A 14,184-nucleotide genomic window follows, 5' to 3' on the forward strand; every position below is an offset into this window, starting at 1 on the left:
CCTTTATTATTTTCCTTTATGAAATTTCAAAAACATTGACTTTCAGCCTACACCATGATAGTTTACCTTTTGCAATCTGTCAGGCTGATTCTTCAGAATAGGGAAGAATTAAAATAGCTGTAACTAAGACAAAGCAAGTTAGAAATCATTGGAAAATTTAGGTTGGAAGGAGAAACTGCCATGTTACAGGATGGAGAAGAGCTTAATGATATGCAGACTACCAGCAAGATTTGTTACCAGCCTAATAGGGTTTGGTTTTATAATCAAAATTAACTGAAATGCATTGAAACTCCCACATTTTTTAAGGTAACTTTATCAGCTAAATCTTGATATGAAGATTTGGTCTATTACTGGGTCAAAATCTTAAGGGAAGAAAACAATTTTAATTGATATCCAGACCTCTATCAAAGGACATTGTACTGATTACCCCCATCACACCATCCAACAATAAAAACAGACCCATGTTTTCCTAACATTACTCCCCTTACGATTCTACCACACTAGAAAAGTATGTTTGCCAAGTGCCTTCCAGATGCAAGTTCTTAGGATTTATGGGAAATAGCATCCTAGTTCTTTTATTGATCCTCTGATCATTAGTTAAAGACTTGAACATTTAAAAGAAGGGAGATTTTTAAAAAGCACTTTATGAATTTGTATTGCCAAATGGCATGCAGGAAATGGTCCTCAATGTTTTCTAATTTTTCCTATAACCTTGAAACTTAAAAAGTCCGTTGGTTTGGATTGAGTTACAACATACATCTCCTAAAATATTTTCTCCTAACTAACCATGATCATAATGGAATTTCAGGAAGTTATATGGTCTTGGATTGGCTATATAAATGTGGTGTGAATGCAGAATGAAAAGCTGAATCAGCTGTTTCTTGATTTAGAACAGTGGTTCTCAACCTGTGGGTCGGGACCCCATTTGGGGTCGAACGACCATTTCACGGGGGTCGCCAAACAATGCAGTCCGCCATTTTTCCCCCTTTTCCTTAGCTGTGCTACTCCCTTTTATTCTATTGGCTTTTGAAAGCCAATAGAATAGACTCTCTTGAATAGAGTCTAATTCTATTGGCTTTCAAAAGCCAATAGGAATTGTCCAGGCTGTCTCTGCCCTGCTGAGCCCGTCAAAAGTCCCATTCTGCAAACGGTGCTGCACCAGTTGAGTAGTCCTCAACTTACGACCGGTTGGGGGTCGCGGCATTAAAAAGGTTGAGAACCTCTGATTTAGAAGTTCTGGCTATAGTCTTTTGAAAACCACTGACTTTATCTTCAATGGTATTCAGAGCTTAAGTAACTTCAACCTTGGTAATGAATTAGTATAATCATTATAATTGTTATCCTAATAATCCAAGCCCATAGAACTGAAATTCTTGCACAATTCAATTCCACATAAAGAAAAACAAAGGAAGACCAGATACGCTGATAAGATTTTTTTATGTTATTCCAATAAAAAATACATTCATACAGAAATATAACAATCTTGCAAAAAACAATTTCAAATAAAATCTTGTAAAACAAATTTTTTTACAAAAATCTTACAAAGAGATTCTTTAGATAATAGGGTGCTTCCAAAAAAAACCCAAAAAACAAACAAACATAAAAAGAAATTTTACGAATAGAAATTCTTTTTTCTGAAATTTCAAGCAATTTTTTTTCTTTCAGCTTGATTGAGGCTCAGTTATCACCTGAACAAAATGTACTCATTTAACTACAAAACTGATTTCTAACTACTGCAAGAGATTTTTTTTTTCAAAAAAAAAAAAAAAAAAAGCAAATGATTATGGCTAAGCAGAAAACATTGCAATCTTACCGTCTCAAATACAATGCTGGAGCAGAAAAACCTGTAAAATGCCTTGATCAAAGGGTGAGTATTGTAATTCATACATGCAGACAGATATTTCCCGATCTACGGTATTTTTTTTTTGTCTATGAAATGGCATCTCTCAATGCGGTAAAAAGTGCCCTGCATGTATGAAGCGCCATACATCTCAGACTTCCATAATCCGTAGATAATAAAAATATTTTCTTGGGAGTATTTTTTTTTTAAAAAACAAAAACTTAAAAAGTGCATTTTTGAGCATATAAAATTCAAAACGCAATGCAGATAAATGTAGGCCTATATATCTCTTAGACTTGGATAAAATGGATTTGAACATGGTTAGAGGACTAATAATATTCACCATCATTTTCAGAGGGAAAAAAGCTGCCCCAAAATAGCTATAAATGAGCTACATTCTTGTGGAAGGCAGCTTGGAAAACACATTGGCTTAATGTTTGGGGAACGACTATTTCTAACATCTCGTAAAACTGCCTTGTGAATTCAGCTAAAAGGTAAAATACCCGTAGGAATAAATTCACCATCAAGGAGCACATTTCTACATCTTTTCAATAAGCTTAGAGGACAGAAACGGAGTGGCTGGGATTCATTTATTTAATCTTAGTGGAAAGTGTCCATTTTTAAGTAGCCCTCAATGGATTGCTCCCATACGATGCAGAAATGGCTAAGCAGGCACCCTTAGCCCTTGGTGTTCCAATTCAATGCCCTTTTTTGGGGGGGGAGGGAGATGAAGAGCTCACTGACCACCATCAAGAAAAGCATGAACTAGCAAGAGAAGAAGCAGAGGGCAGCAAAAACCAAACCTACAGACAAAAGTCCAAAGAAAGATGAACATGCTTGTTGGGTGAATATAGGAGAAAGGAGCTAACTTTCTTAAGAGCTTCTAAAAGGATTTTTGTTTTTCTTTAAAAGCAGCCAAGGGTCTTGCACTAATGAAAAAAATTGGAAGAAAACCAGCAGAAACCATTTAAGTCCTGCTGTTTCCCCAGAGGGGCTCCAGTGCACTTTATTTGGACACCAGGACATTTTTTTTTTTTTTTAGTGTACAAAAGTGCTTATAGGGAAGTAACTGCGTTCTCTTGTTAAAAACTGTGCACACTGATTGAAGCTCTTCCCTCCTTTTCAGGTCTCTGCTAAAAGTTTGCAAACAGTAATGATAATAATAAAAGCTGACTTTTGTTTGCTTCTTCTCCATGAAATGCAAGAAAGGAGGAAGACTCCTCGCAGGCTATGACACTTTACAGCAAAAAACTCAATACAATCCTTAAAAATAATAAATTATCTATATATTTTATAGATGTACACACACACACACACACTCACACACACACTCACAAATATACATGCACGCACACTCACAGCTACAGATACTATACACACAAATAGATATATACATACGTTATAGATATCCTGCCCACTTGATAATTACTAATATTTTTTTTTGCTTTTTTGTATTTTTTTTTTGTTTACTTTCCATTTTAATTAAAGGGAAGCTACATATACAAGTGTGGACATTGTGCCTTTTAAGAAATCTTTTTTTTTTTCCTTGTAGTTACTCCTGCAATTTTAAAGATGCATGAGCAAAATACAGCATCCTGAGTACAGGATCTTTTTGGTGGAGAAAGGAACTAATAGATTTGTTTTCGATAATTTCTTGAATGGGAAGAGAGAAGGATGCAGGCTAGGGACATGCTGTGCAAGATCAACCTTGTGAAAAGATGGACTCAGAGATGCATTCGCTGCTGGATTATGCCATGACATTTTCGGTACAGATGTTTATATGGGGGGCTTCTCTACATGGAAACGCTGAGGATCACCCAGGATACCAACTGATGGTCTTCCCACCTCTTCATAATGTACATTAGGTATAGTACAAGTGTCAGGTGAAAAGAGAGCCTTAATAAAGCATATATCATTCATACCCCTGTATAAGACCTCCCAAAAGAGAAGTTTGATTTGCATAAGGCACCATTATTAAGGTCAACAGTGCATTAACAGGTAGAAAACCAGAAATTAGACCTCAAGGCATAAATAAAAGATAAGAAGGTAGGTGTTGGAGGCAATGGGGGAAACAGCTGCATGAGTTTCTTTTTTTTTCTTTTTTTTAAATATCCATCTCTAACCTACAGTGGTTCTGTCCACCCAATAGGATGAAGTAAAAAATAATTCAAGGGAAAAAAAACACCATTGGGGTTTTATGTTATGTAACATTAAACCAATTGCAGTGTAGGAGCTTTGAACTGGAATTGGAGAAAGAGAGAGAAAAAGAGAGGGAGAGAAATGGCAGTCCTGATTACAGAATGGGAAAGCATTTAGTTCTTCAGAACCATGCAATAAACCTTTGTATTATAATGAAAAAAGCTATAGGTTGTGTTATATTGTAAATACACAGCTTATACAATGGATTACAAATGAGCTCTGTAGCAAGTCAGACAAGCTACCGGAGACATTGCACATTTAATAGCTGGACCAGACACCAAAAGCTCCTTTCACACAGGATAGGGGCCCATGCCAACATTTCTCTAGTCTGATTTTCCTTCCCTCCCTTTCATCTCCCCCTTCAGAAACCAAAAATAAAATAAAAAAAGGTGCAGAGACCATTTCCCCCTCCCCCTTCAAAAGAATGCACATCCTTCCATCTTACATAACACTCTTCACATGCACGCCCCCCCCCAAGTTAAAAATAAAATTTAAAAAAAATCCCACGTTCAGACAGCTTTTTCTCTCTTACAGTTAGAAAACAACAAGGAACAAACGTGTTTTTTTTTCTTTAAAAAAATGTGCCTCAGCATCCAGTCATCCAGTAGATCCTCCATAACACACAGTTGTCCATTCACTAACACTCCCAGTTTGCTCACGGCAGGTGTCGGAAGCCATTCGGAAGGTTTGGTCCCCTGGGCTGGAGACCTGCACCGTATGGTCACTGCAGCCATTTCTTACATGACTTATCTAGCCCTCTAAAGACCTTCCAAGGAAGAGAAGACCTGGAGGCCACGGAGTTAGGGTGCAAAATGGCATGCTTTGGCTGGAATATGCATCCTTTCTTCCAAGGCCAGCTTGACCTCAAAGCCTCTTAGCCCACAATCATTCAGAGATGTCTCTTCATGTGAAGAGCCAGATGGTCAGACCTGGAGAAGCACCTGTCCATCAACAAAGAGAAGATAGTTAAGGTTAGGTTTAAATGGGGTTTTCAAGAAATATGCTGGATTTAGGACACCCAAAGGCACTTTTTTTCCAAGAAGCAACTGGACTTTCTTCATTTTTCCTTGAAGACATTTCGCTTCTCATCCAAGATGCTTCTTCAATTCTGACCATCAGAACTGATGAAGCTTCTTGGATGAGAAGCAAAATGTCTAAGTATGGTAGACATTTGGATTAAGATAGATTATTGGAACTCTGAACTTACTGACAACTCAGAAAGACAGGAATTCCAGATGGACAATTTGACTACAAGGTTCTTGAACTATTTCTTACTCTTGATGCATTTCTCGTAAAATGAGAATATTAGTCACCTTCCTCATTCATGACTGATATGTTATCAACTGCAAGCTATGCATCATGTTTAATTACAGACACCTCAAAGGGTTGAATAACTCCCATTACAATTAATCCAGCGCAGCAAGATACTGCCTGCTAAATGTGCAAAACAGTGGAAGGATCACTCCGCCACGTGTCTGGAATGCACAGTACTGCATTGTAGCTAAAGGTTTTGCTAGTGAGCTGACATTTCAGCACACTGATTGTGATCTTGTCAGCCACCAGCCAAGTAAACATCTACCTTTATTATATCAGCAAATTAACATTGCAACAACTCATGGTAACAACAATGCAGTGAAAATTGCTCTTTCTTTAATTCAGAAACTATCCAGAAATTATTGCAAATACAAACGTTCCAACTTCATTATGAAGCTGGAACACTTCCAGGAAAGTTGGAAAAGCACTGGCACATTTCTGGTAAGGTTAAAACAGAACACTTCAACTTTGGGGTATTTGTACATCAAACTTTTGCATATCTCTTTCTATGTGCAAGGGACAATTGTAAGAATAGAACTTCCCAAAATAGAGGTTCACATTTTTCTCCTGAATAAAAGAGGTCCTGTTTATATTTAAGATAAAACAATACTATTGGCATCAACAGAGCTAGATGAAATTTGTTGCTTTCTAAGCATGGGGGAACAAAGTAAAATAAAACAAGATTCCTTCTACATACCTGTCACAGTGATTACACTTAAAAGGTTTTGCACCCGTGTGCTTTCTGAAGTGTCTGGTTAGTTCATCACTCCTTGCAAAACGCCACTCACATCCTTCCCATGAGCATCTGTAAGGCTTTTCTCCTGCAAAACAAAAACAAATAAACAAAAAACCCAGCACCATATAGGAAACAAAGTTGGTTATTCTATAGTTCACTACGTACTTTCAAGAATGCTAATGGAAATTTTGTTTCTGAGCTGATAGCTTTCCTCCAGCAGTAAAGTATCCCATCCTGACAAAAGATTCCAGTAATCTAAATTTTCTGGAATCCTCTGATTCTGAAAATGATTTTATTTTATTTTTTTACAAAAGGTCTGAAAACTCACCATGTACCTAATCATTTGGTTCAATTAAGAACTGTTTTCAGATTATCAGATTTACAAATGCTTTATAAAAATGCTTCATTTCTTTGGGCCCTACTTAAAGGAGAGGTGTCAATAAGGGTATAAAACCATATTCTTAAGAGTCCACTGGACTGAGATGGCTAATAAATCTAAAAAATAAATAGATTTTGCTTACCTTATTAGAACAATGGTTTTGGTTTCAACCATTTCCATCTTCACTCGGAACACTTCCTTAGCAATGAACTTAAAATAAGAGGTCTGTAAACTCTACCCTACAAGTTATGTTTCCTGCATTGTTTTGTTTCTCTCTGTAAATATCCAGTAAACATTGCAGATGCTTTATATGGGCCAAATGGTGGGTGGAGAAGAAAAATAAGGAATAAAATCATCCTTAGTAGCACACTGAATTTAACATTTTCCCCCCAACTGCATTTAAGTTATAGGTTCTGGGTAAATGTTGTTTCCTCTTTTCCTGATAACTATCATACATATTCACTTTCAATTTTATAGCACAATGACATAGAACACCATCATCCTTTTTTTCTTTCCCCTGCTTACCCAAGGGTTAATTGGTAAAGTAGAATAGTTCTCCCTTTAAGATGTGAAAACAGCATTTATCAGAAGGAGGAACCCTTTTAGCTTGCCTCAAAATGTACAGCTTTGCTGTGCATATTTATAAGTGATTTGGTGCATCTAACCACGAAGTCATTAAAAGCAGAAGAATATTTATGGTCAAAAGCAGCCATGGCAGCTTCTTACACTATAAAAAATTTATATAAGTTCTGATTCCACTCCACATCTTTTCAGACTGCTCTAGGGACCAAGAATGTATTATGACATTTGAGTTTCACCAGGATAAAACTCTGTAGGTTTGTCATGAATGGAAATGCACCACTATCAAATGGTCATAAATCAACTGTAATATTTCAAGGAAATGATGCATGTGCAAAGTTAATCTGCAGCACAAATACTACAAGTGAACCAGAATTAAGCAAGCATTTAATTAGGGGTTATTGACTAAACTATAATTGCTTTGGATCACATAACCTACTAACCATATGAAAGTTTAAGATGATATGGAATCCAACCTATTTTAAGATGTTTTAGATTCTTCTTTACTAAGAAATTCTGGGTTTTCCTTTTTGTTATCTAATTTTAGATTTATCTCCCTGTTTTTACTGGATTTTTTTTTCCTCTGAGAAAAGATGAAGTAATTATTCACCTTCTCAGGCATGGGGTAATTTAACCAACAGAAACCAGCCATGCACAAACAAATAAATGAACCAGACAGTTTAGATACAAATTTGCAACAGGCTTATGGAAAAAGAATGAGGAAGTGAGGACTTGCATTCTGGGAAACTTTAGCTGGTATTGCGTTATCTAATGGCCCTGAGTTCTTGCTTGAGAAATTGTGTAAGACTATGACACTGAAGCATCAAAGTCTTCTTTAGCATTATCTGCTAGAGGCAGTTCGGAAGCTAGCCAATTCCAAATGGCCATCTGAACATTAGTGTTTTGGGGAAACACTTCATAAGATTCTTCCTTATGATATTTTGTGCATGCTGACCATGAAAAGCAAAAGATATGAGACAGAATGGTTACACCATAAAGTATGAACCAGCAAACAGCTGGAGTAGACTTTGTAAAGTACAAGTGGATGGAAACAACCACTAGCAAATCACATTTTGAAGGTGCAAGACATCGAAAAATATATTAAGAGGAAATGGACTGCAAAGGAAATAGGAACTGGGAACAAATGAAATTCCCTTCTTGCACTCATCTCCTGCCTTTCTCCACAACGGATGTTGCAACATTTCTATGGAGGCGTTCTACAGGGAATACATGCAGCTGCACTATGCATTCAGTTCCTGGTCTAAGCCTTTCCTGGCCAAGAGTCACAAAACCATGAATTATGGAAATATACATGATGCAACTGGACACCATCTCATTTAAGAGACATTATCCTAAGGTCAATAAATGCAGTACAGAAGGCAAGACAAGTTCATCAGTCCTAGGGGCCATATGAATACTCACCTGTATGGGTACGCTGATGTGCTTTCAGATGTGAACTTTTGGTATAAACCTTCCGGCACCCATTGAAGTGACAGCGATGAACTCGCCTTCTCCCATCAGGAGAGGCATCACCATTGACCAGGGTACCTTTTTCCACAGTCTTTCCACCAGTACCAGTACGGATTTTGCCAGGTGAATGCAATTCACTGGGGGCACAATTCCATGGTTGAGAAGATGGCTCCTTGCCCAGCTCAGGGGAAGAAGGAGGAGTAGAAGTGACAGATGAATTCAAGTTTCCAGCACTGGCCAAGCTTAAGACATCATTTATGATATCCGAGGTAAATTTTGTTGTAGGAGAAAGTTCCTCGGAACTATCTGAAGATTCACTACTAATATCAGAATTCAGACTGTTAGTCTCTAAAGTCTGATTATTAAGGTTGTCCTCCTTTGGAGCACTTGCTGTCTTTAGTTCAGATTCCTCCTTTTTCTCCCGTGCCAAAATAATTTTGGTCCACAAATCCTCCTGACTGTCAAATTTTATTTCAGAGGCAGACACGTAGCAGGGCTCACTCTGAAGATATCGCTCCAGCTCTAAGCAAGTCTACAGAATTAAAAATACATAAACAGATATTTAAAAAATCATTCACATCTAAGAACATTCTGAAAAATTTAGCAGGAAGCCATGCACACTTAAAGTTGGAGATTGTATTTCTGGTTGCTAGTGTACTTTAAAGTTAAAGGCCTTGCAAGTTCCAACTGATGAATGTTCCAAGAAACAGTGTAATTCTCATGAACTTGTCAAGAATGCACAGTCAAAAATAGTAACCCTACATTCTACATTCTAACAAGCTACATTCTTTAAGCATTCCCCTTATGAGTTAACTAAATAGGCATCTCATAAAAACATTTCAGTGGGATTAGCTTTAAAGTAAATGCTAACTTCTCCAAATTTTATTTAGGTTATTTTAGTAACTAACGTTGTCTAGAAGAAAAAAACCTCAACTGAACTTCCACTAAGTGGACAAAAATTATGGTTTGCACTCTAAATTTAAGTTGCATATGTTGTGATAGATTTTACATCTTTCAAGCTAAGACATTTCCTGCACATAAGAACTCAGCCTAAGGGAGATACTGAAAGAACGTTCAAATATACAGGAATGATGAGTCTGTTGTAAAATGAGGCATTTCTTGCAGAGAGAGTAGGAACATCATCAGCAAAACCTCCAGATTGCTAACAGGATATTGAATGAAAGAGACAAAAGGAAAAAGCATGGGAAACTGCAATTTTTAAGGTCCTAATGCTGATTCCAAAAATGAAGAACTTTATCTGCTGGTCAAGAGTAGCTTGGTTATGAGTCATTCCCTTGTTTCTTTTACTCAGTGCCAAAAGAGACTTCCTTTTAAAATTTATGACTCTCTGCCAAGAATGCTCATGGTTGAAATCTACAGGCAGTAGGACAGATTTTTTAAAAAATTCCTCCACTAAGACACCAATAGGACAGTGAACAGCATAGTGAAAGGCTGGCCATGCTAATCCTCTGGATTGTATTAATAATCAGATTCTAGGCAAAATGGTCAGTCTAGCATGAGCTATGTGATTTTTCAGTAACAGCCCTTCCTCCACAATTGTGTGAGTGAAATAAAATGCTACACACAAACATGCACGCACACACCATTTCAGCATCAATTTAAATTGGTCATAGTATCCTGTACACTGCTTCTCCTGAGAATTAAACATACCCTATCTGGACATAAGCTTTATTAAACTGAGAAACTTAGGCAAAGATGCAGAAAAATAAATTTTACGTTGCTAACATATTGGAGGAGGGGATGCACAGGGGAAGAGAAAGCAAAATATATTCTATCCGATCATTTTAGGTTCCCCTATAATGATTGTAGCAAACCTTCTAATATCTTGCAAAGGTACTGACCACAGAAGAAAATGTATGGAAAGAACAGGTTTGACCTTTATTTCTGGGAAGAAAGGGGGGGGGGGCTAAAATGATTATGAAGGCTACAAAGAGCCAAATTTGGGTTTTAGAAAAATCACCCAAAAACATCTTGTTAAACCCATTATTAGGGAAAAAGGAAGACAAGCATGTGTTATAAATCTGCCAATCCTCAGACTTAAGAAGATTGGTAGAGTTTCATATTTCAACCTCCAAAATCAGGTTTTCAAGCCTTACAAATGGAAACCCAGATGAATTAAATTGGGTTACAGAGAGCAATCATCACAGTAATGGAGGCAAGTAAACATGTCTTCTCAGTCCCACATTCGAGGGAAAATCCCAAGCAAGGCAAAAACATTTTCCAGTGTTTGGAATCCAATGACATGGACTGAAAAAAAAAAAAACTTGTCCATTAAAGGCAACATGCCTCAGATTTTCCTCTATTAGGACTTATAAGGTGAAGGGGGGGGGAATAATTGTCATATGACTGACAACTCGTTCTGCGGGGAAGGGGGCTGTTTTAAAAAAAGCTGTACATAAGCCTAACATAAAAATAGTACAGTACTGAAAGAGAGGATTCCCCCCCCCATTTTTGCGAGAGGATGTTCGGCGGGGGGAGGGGAAGCACGGAGAACAGTATTTCCAAACACAGAACTGTTCGGATGACAAGTTCTCCTTATAGCAATTGGCTTTGCTTCAAAAGGGAGGGGGGGAACAGAGAGGAGAGGGGGAAAGTTGTTTTTTTCTCTCCCAAGAGTCGGGACAGCAAATGGGAAAGGGAAAAACTTGGGAATCCGATTCGATTCCATTGTATGATTTATTTAGAATAGCCAGCTTTCATTCTAGGGGCTTGAGGTCTGCCTGCATCGATGAAAGCTGGGCACAGCGAGAGCAAACGAGCGTTCAAACACCACACACACACACATACACACACACAGCGGCTGCTCACAAGTTCTGACAGCCACGTCCACTGAGAAGGGGGAATGAGAACCGGCATGCATTGGAAAAAGGAAATAATTAAATAAATAAATAAATAAATAAATAAATAAATAACACATGTCCTTCGCTTGCTAAGGGCCCAGATTAAAATAGCTTCTCCCCCCACCCACCCCCCCAACCAGAACCCTTTCAATGACATTCATATCTTTCTTTGAATTTCGATCTTTGCCCTGAAGCATTCCTGATCCGGGCAAATAAATATATATATACATTTTTAAAGAAGCGCTGAAGCTTACGCATGCCTGTGGTCCCCAACGTTAAAAAACCGAAATGGTTGCAAACATAGCCCATCCTCCTTTACCTGTTGCCAGTATTCCTCCAGAGATGGCAAGGCAGAGAAGTAACCAGTGTCGTGAACAATCTGGAGTTCCTGAAAGATGCTACACATTGGAAGTACATCCATGCCTTTCGTGGGGGGAAGGGGGGACGGGTAGGGAAGAAAAGTTGCAACCAGGAGCCCTCCGCAAAGACAACGTCCGAAAGCTGGGGTCCTTTTCGCTGGTCGGAAGAACGGAGCAGCGCGACAGAGGTCTCTGGCTCCGGCTCTCGGCTGTAATCGCCACAGCAGGTGATGGTGACAGAAATAAGACCAGCTATTTACAAAAGTCTCACTTCCTCCTCCTCCTCCAAAGAAAAGACCACCGAAATCAAAGCAAAAAATCAAGAAAAAAAGGGGGGGAAATCATTCAGCAGAAAGTACGTTAAGGGGGAAAAATAGCAATCTACCGCTAGATATATATTAAATTCCTGTTCAGAATTTCAGACCAAGTTTTTATATAGGTATATATTTATATATATTTATATATATATATATATATAGACGTATATATATTTTAAATAATATAAAAAGCAAAGTTTCATGCAAAGTTTAATTGCACAGCAATAGATCAAGGTTCTTTTGGCCTTTCTCTTTTGGCTGGTTGGCTTTTGTTGTTTTCTGTAGCTTTTGCAGAGTCTCCCCGATGCTGCTGTTGAGATTGCCTTCCACTCCTGGGGCTCTCTCCAGAAGATAGTTGCTGAGAAGCCTACTCAATATTTGCAAACACCGAGGTGACTGCAAATGTAACCCGCTGCAAAAGTTCCCTTTCAAAAGCTCTCCTTGGCCGTCACCTCCCCCTCCTTCTACTCCCTCCTCTTTTCTCCCCCTCCCTTCTGCTGAAAGCCACATTCGCTCCTCCCCTTTACTCCTCTCCCTCCCTCCTCCCTCCGCCACCTCGTGATCCCATTACGCCGGCTCTGAATGCTGCCCAATCCATAACAACAAACTCGTTACACCGCGTTCCAATGATGTCAGACTAGCCCAATGGCCGCGCGCGGCGCATCTCGGCTCCTCCTGGCGTGACCGAACTTCTCCGTGACGCCTCACCCCATTGGTCCGATTCGAAATTCGACCCGTCCTGATTGGCCCTGAGATTGAGAGGCTATTTTTAGAAGGGTATATAAGACTGGAAAGCCGTTTTAGAGAAGCGACTCAGAGTCAGAGCGTTTGCTTTTTGTTTGTCGTTGCTGGGGGTTGGGGGGGGGAGGATGCTGTAATACCGAAAGCGAAATTGAGAGGCGCTGCTAAGCCGCGCATGGAGCGCTTGGAGATGAAGATGTTAAGCAATTTGCCCAAGCTGCAATAAACAAGCGGAGGCAGGGCATGATATCAAAGCAGGCTATTTGGTCTGCAAAAAACCCGGACGATTGCTAGATCTCAAGACGAACTTGTGGGAAGTTCTTTGTCCTGCCATCTAGTGGCCGTCCGGATTTTGGAAACATTTAGAAAAATATCCGGGTGCATTTTCCGCAGGAAAATAATTTTTCCTTTCGTGTGCACATGCACGAGCCTTCTTTTTCCATTCCCCCCCCCCCCAATTTTAACGCTGCTCGCTTGACTCTGTATTCTTCATCCCCTGCCTTATGCTCCTCTTGGCACGGTTTCTCAGGTTGCAGCGCAAATCTCAGCCCTTTGCTCCCCCTTTCTGAATGAGCAGAAAGAGCCCCCACTCCCCCCCAAAAATACTTCAACATGTTTCACATAGTAGCTTAACTGGAATCTGGGGGTCCGTTTCCCCCTCTGGATGACAATGTACACACTAAGTGACTGAAGGCAGTTTGTAGTTTCGCTTAACGTTCTCGTGCCAAATGTGTCTTTTAATCCTCGTTGTCAATAACTGCTTTCGTGGAGGTGTGTATTATTTATTTGGAGTTTTACCTTTTCTCTTGTGGAGCTCCATAGAACATTATGGTACAATAACAGCAAAAAAAAAAAAACTTATAAAATACTTCCTCTCCCCCCCCCCTTACGTTAACCATCAACTGGCGGGCAGTCTGCTTCTATTAAAAGAAGCTTGCATGATGGTTTTGGAGATGATGCATATATAAAATAACCAGAATGCTTTTGTACTAAGAGCGTGATCTCAGAGTCCAAAGATCTTTTAAACAGTCCAGTGTAGTCAGAAATGAGGCAACCGCATCATGAAGCCCATTTTGTCACCTCTGGACATCCTGATTGTTAACAAGTCGCTTTTTGGGGGGGGGGGAGAATCATCTCCTTTAAATCAGCCCTGGCTCCTGCTGACTGTATGGTTGTGTCTGTTTAAATTTCTTGTGAACAAAAGTGGTTTGCCATTGTCTTGGGATATTTTGTTAAAAGTTGGGATTTCCTACTGATTTTCCAACAGGGACTTATTTTGTCAAGATCCGCAAGAAACACACTTGCGTTACCAACACTTGGCATTTCAGAAGTAAAAGAACAAAGGTTAATATATCAAGAAGCACTCCATATTTAAAGCATACGTTTTTA

General features: G+C 39.0%; 1 protein-coding gene across 1 annotated transcript; it reads right to left on the bottom strand.

Annotated features, from left to right (window-relative positions):
* Positions 1-1,420: 1,420 nt before the first annotated feature.
* KLF6 (Kruppel like factor 6) lies at positions 1,421-12,503 on the bottom strand. Its single transcript, XM_039337142.1, has 4 exons — positions 11,698-12,503; positions 8,470-9,049; positions 6,051-6,174; positions 1,421-4,980 (listed from the first exon to the last, which is right to left on the bottom strand). Exons 1-4 carry the CDS (start codon positions 11,797-11,799, stop codon positions 4,929-4,931), a joined length of 858 nt encoding a protein of 285 aa, XP_039193076.1. The 5' UTR covers positions 11,800-12,503; the 3' UTR covers positions 1,421-4,928.
* Between the last annotated feature and the right edge of the window lie 1,681 nt (positions 12,504-14,184).

The sequence above is a fragment of the Crotalus tigris genome, unplaced genomic scaffold (genome assembly GCF_016545835.1).
Source record: "Crotalus tigris isolate CLP2741 ecotype Arizona unplaced genomic scaffold, ASM1654583v1 scf7180000017548.2638350, whole genome shotgun sequence".
In the NCBI taxonomy this organism is placed as follows: domain Eukaryota; kingdom Metazoa; phylum Chordata; class Lepidosauria; order Squamata; family Viperidae; genus Crotalus; species Crotalus tigris.